General features: G+C 57.1%; 1 protein-coding gene across 1 annotated transcript in view; it reads right to left on the reverse strand.

The window, feature by feature from the left end:
* Positions 1-821: 821 nt before the first annotated feature.
* RAB43 (RAB43, member RAS oncogene family) overlaps positions 822-4,693 on the reverse strand; it is a 30,323-nt gene continuing 26,451 nt past the window's right edge. Inside the window, exons 2-3 of the mRNA XM_077766849.1 lie at positions 4,328-4,511; positions 822-1,218 (exon numbers count right to left, since the gene is read on the reverse strand). Of these exons, the coding sequence (XP_077622975.1) occupies positions 968-1,218; positions 4,328-4,511 (435 nt within the window). The 3' untranslated portion in view covers positions 822-967. The remainder of the gene's footprint in view (positions 1,219-4,327; positions 4,512-4,693) is intronic.

Consider the following 4,693-nt stretch of genomic DNA (forward strand, 5'->3'; position numbering starts at 1 on the left):
ATCCCTGTGACCCTGGGCTCCCCCCCGCCTGTGCTTCCAAGGGCCCCAGTGACCCCCCCCTCCCCACGCACGTGGCCCAGAAGGATGAAACAGCCGGACCCGGGCTGCGGGGCCTTGCCTTTCTGGTTGGAGAAACCAGAAGCTGGACTGGAAGGAGGGAGCTGCTCCATGGCCAAGGCCGGGTGCCCTGAGGGTCCCTCTCGGACCGCAGCCTCGGGGAGGCCAGCCTTACTTTTCCCACAAATGTCCACCCTTCGGCCTCATCCCCCCAAGCCCCCAAGCTCTGAGAGTCGGTGCTGAAGGAATCGGCTGGTTTCGCAGCCTGAGTGGCCGACCTTCGGGCCCCCGGGCAGCAGGCAGTCCCCGCTCGGCTGTGGGCCACGACCCCGTCCTTGTGCCGATGAAACCAAGAAGCGACACGGAAAACCAGACGCTCGGGAGGTCTGGCTGCGAGGGCGGCGGCCCCCAGCCTCCCATGAGCTTCGGGCCGGCGGTGAGGGCAGGAAGGGGCTGGGGCTTTCCTGGGACCCAGCGCAGCAACCGGCTCTGCTGGGCGGGTTGCTCTCGCTCTCCGGCGACACACAAAGGCCCTGGGGTGACCCGGAAGAATCCACATCCCTGGAAGGCGGCAACCTGCTGCCGCAGCTACAGCAAGGCTCAGAAATGGTCAGAACCGGGCCGCGGGGGGCCCGGCCCCTCTCCTGCTGGGATCCACACCGGCGGCGGCCACGGGCACCCCGCCAGCCAACGAGCCCCCTCAGAAGGCATCCCGCGTCTTCCTCGAGCGTAGCTTTCCCACCAAGCGCCCGGGCCACGGCATGGAGAGTTCCAGGGCTTTATCCAGCTGCTGGCACCACGGAGGGCCAGCTCCGGAGGGGTGGGCCTGGCGGGCCAGAGACACACAGAGAGACAGAGACAGAGAGAGAGAGAGGAGGGGAGGCCCCCGCCTGCCTGCCCTGCGCCCCGGTCAGCAGCCGCAGCCCCAGCTCTCCCCGACGTCCTTGGTGTCCAGCTGGATGTGGTCGGTGCCCTTGTCGCTGAGCAGGGGGCCGCCGTGCCGCACGACCAGCTCCGTGGCCACCCGCACGAAGGCCTCCTCCACGTTGCTCGAGTCCTTGGCCGACGTCTCGATGGCGCACAGGATGTCGTAGCGCTCTGCCAGGCTCTGCGCCTCGGCCAGCGGGACCTCCCGGAGCGCGCCCAGGTCCGACTTGTTCCCTGCGGGGAAAGGCCCGGCGCAGCCCGGTGAGGCCTGGTCCCGCCCGGCGGGGCCGCACGGACAAGTGTCAGGCCGCCCAGCGCGCGCTGCCAGCTACCAAGGAGCCCCTTCTTGGGCGGTCCTCGGTCTTTTTTGAGGGGAAAAAAAAAAGACCTTTTGTTTGAAAGCTCTTATTCGAGCCTTTCGTCCCTCATTTTGTTTTTCTTTTTTATCTCTGCCAGCGGCTTCGGTCTCTTCATTGATTCTAACAAATCAGAGCAGGAAACTTTGGTGAGAAGAACACGGTACTGGGGAGCTGCAGGAAACCTGGGCTCCCTTTCGCTTGCCGTGTGACCCTGGGCTAAGGCACTTCATCCCTGAGTCTCAGCTTCCCCATCGGTGATGCCACCTTCAGTACAACAGGAGGGATCAAAGGGTACAGTGAACGTGACAACAACCGGCACTTGGCGGACACTTGCCACCAGGGGGCATAAAAAAAGGGTCTGGCATGGCCAACTGTTTTCTTTGCTACACTTTGCTGATGCTTCTGGTTTACTCTCTCCTATTTTCCTTTGGAATTCTTTTACTGCCCGTAAGATTGTGACTTTTGATTATTTTGCTTTTCTGCTAGTAAGAGCACAGCCTCTCACCTGACCTGAGAGCGCACCTCTGGTTTCTTCTGTAAGGTGGCAGGTGTTTCATTATGTTCTCAATAATCTGGTCAACGGCTCCTTGACCCAATTTCTAGAAGATTTTTTTTTAATGTTTTATTTATTTCTGAGAGAGAGAGAGAGAGACAGTGTGAGCAGGGGAGGGTCAGAGAGNAAGTGGTTGACTTTTTTAACATGATTACAGGGAGGACACAAAAAAATAGATAACCGTCGGGCACCTGACTTTGGCTCAGGTCATGATCTCGCAGTTTGTGGGTTCGAGCCCCACGTCGGGCTCTGTGCTGACAGCTCAGAGCTTGGATCCTGCTTCGGATTCTGTCTTCCTCTTTCTCTGCCCCTCCCCCACTCGTGCTGTCTCTTAAAAACGAATGAACATTAAAAAATTTAAAAATAAAAAACAGATAACCATCTGTAAAGATCAAAGCTGTCTTTGGTAACCTTAAATGGTATAGCAACTAATTTCAATATGTGGTACTTGTTTGGATCCTGAGTTCAACAAAGTGAAAAAAAAGTACATGTGATATTTATGAGCAATTATAAATCTGAACACTCATTAGCCATTTGATTATATTAAGAAAATATCAACATGGGGGGTACCTAGGTGGCTCAGTCGATTATCTGACTCTCGTTTTTGGCTCAGGTCATGATCTTGTGGTTTGTGAGTTCTCATCCTGCACTGGGCTCTGACAGCGCAGAGCCTGTTTGGGATTCTCTCCCTCCCTCTCTCTGCCTCTCCCCTGCTCTCTCTCTCAAAAAATAAACTGAGTAATAAGAAGAAGAAAATATCAATACATTGCAGATGTGAAAATGGTATTGTTATGTACTTTTGAAGTGTTTGTGTCTTTTATAAATTTATGCTGGAATATTTATAGATGAAATAGCTTGGTGCTGGGATTTATCCCAAAGCAAGACAAGGGGGGGAAGGGATGAGGGTAGAGAGGAAACTGGCGGTGAGGTGCCCACTGCTGAAGCTGGGTGATGGGTTATCTGGGTTCACTGTACTATCCTATGTTTGTATCTGTATAAAGTGCTCTATGACAGAATGTTTTATTTTAAATGTTCTGGACACATGGGAAATGTGAGGCCGGGCACGGAGAACCCCGCTCCTGGCTGGGGCATCGCGCTCCACTGAGCACTCCCCCATCCCAGGCCAGGCAGGGAGCCAAGCACCAGCCTTTCCCCAGCGGGAGCTCTGTCCGGGCCCCACCTCTACAACCTCACCTTAGAAGAGTCTGTCTCTAAAAAAGAAAAAAAAATCAGGGCGCCTGGGTGGCTCAGGCAGTTGAGCATCCAACTCTTGACTTCGGCTCAAGTCATGATCTCACAGTTCGTGGGTTCGAGCCCCACTTCGGGCTCTGTGCTGACAGTGCGGAGCCTGCTTGCGATTTTTCTCTCTCTCCCTTTCTCTCTGCCCCTCCCCAAATGTGCACGTGTGCATGCTCTCTCTCGCTCAAAATAAACTTAAAAAATTAAAATTCTGTCTCCCCTCTGCCCCTCCCCTGCTTGCACACATGTGCGCACACTCTCTCTCTCAAGAAAAAAAAGGAAGAAGAATCTGCCAGACTGTTGGAATGAGGACCCCAGACCACAGAGATGGTCCGAAGCTTTTGAGCCCAGGTCGGGGAGGGAAAGGGAAAATGTTAGTAAGGGCATCCCTTGGCAACAGGGGTTCTCAAAGTGGGGTCTCTGGGCCGCAGAATGGGCGCCACCGCCGTCACGGGGCCTGGCATCCGTACTTCCACAAGCCCTCGGACTGACCCGGGAGCACGCAGAGGCTCGAGGGGCGCCGCTCTGCGGGGCGGTGGGGCGGTTCAGCCCTGAACTCCCACCAGCAGGGCCCCAGCTTCGTGCTTCTCTGCTCACAGGCTGTGCGGACTGGGAAAAATTACTTCCCTTCTCTGAGCCTCGGCTCTGCCCTCACAAACCAAGAGGAGCCGATAGCCAGGGCTCCGGGCGCTGAATCCAGGGACACACGTGAAGATCTAACCAGGGTTGACCCCGGGGGGACACGGGACGTACAAAGCCCCTTTCTTCCTCCCTCCCACTGCAGTTTCGAATGTAACTCTGTAAGCGACTGGCGGGATCAGGATTTGCGAGATCACCGTTCGGGCTCTGGCTCTGGGCCTGCCTGGCCAAGTTCAGCTTCTCTCTGCGCTCCACCCACCCTTTGTTTAACAAGGAGAAAGAGGGGCGCCTGGGGGCTCAGTCAGTTAAGCGTCTGACTCCGGCGCAGGTCATGATGTCGCAGTCCGTGGGTTCGAGCCCCGCGCCGGGCTCTGTGCTGACAGCCCGGAGCCTGGAGCTGTTTTGGATTCTGTTTCGCTCTCTCTCTGGCCCTCCCCCACTTGCATTCTGTCTCTCTCTCAAAAATAAATAAACGGTAAAAAGAAAACCAAAAGCCAGCTAGACCCGTGGCCCCGAGGGACCCTGCGGCCCGGCCCCGGCCCCCTCCGCTCACCGATCAGCAGCTGCACGATGTTGGAGCCCGCGTACTTCCTCACGTCCTCGATCCAGTGCGGCACCGACAGGAAGGAGCTCCTCTTGGTGATGTCGTACGCGAGGATGGCCCCGTTGGCGCTGCGGTAGTAGCTCTGGGTGATGGTGCGGAATCGCTCCTGGCCAGCTGTGTCCCAGATCTGCAGCTACAGAAACAGGGGGGGGCCCTGTGAACCCGGTGGTGGGGCCAGGCACGGGGGACAGGGAGGGCAGCCCCACAGCCCCACGCCCAAGGCGCTGGTCCCCCTGGGCAGGACGCCGGCCCGCACCTTGGCGGGAATCCCGGCAGCGGGGCTAAAGGTGGACAGAGAGAGAAGAACGTCTGAGC

The sequence above is a fragment of the Crocuta crocuta genome, unplaced genomic scaffold (assembly GCF_008692635.1).
Source record: "Crocuta crocuta isolate KB4526 unplaced genomic scaffold, BGI_CrCroc_1.0 scaffold296, whole genome shotgun sequence".
NCBI lineage: Eukaryota > Metazoa > Chordata > Mammalia > Carnivora > Hyaenidae > Crocuta > Crocuta crocuta.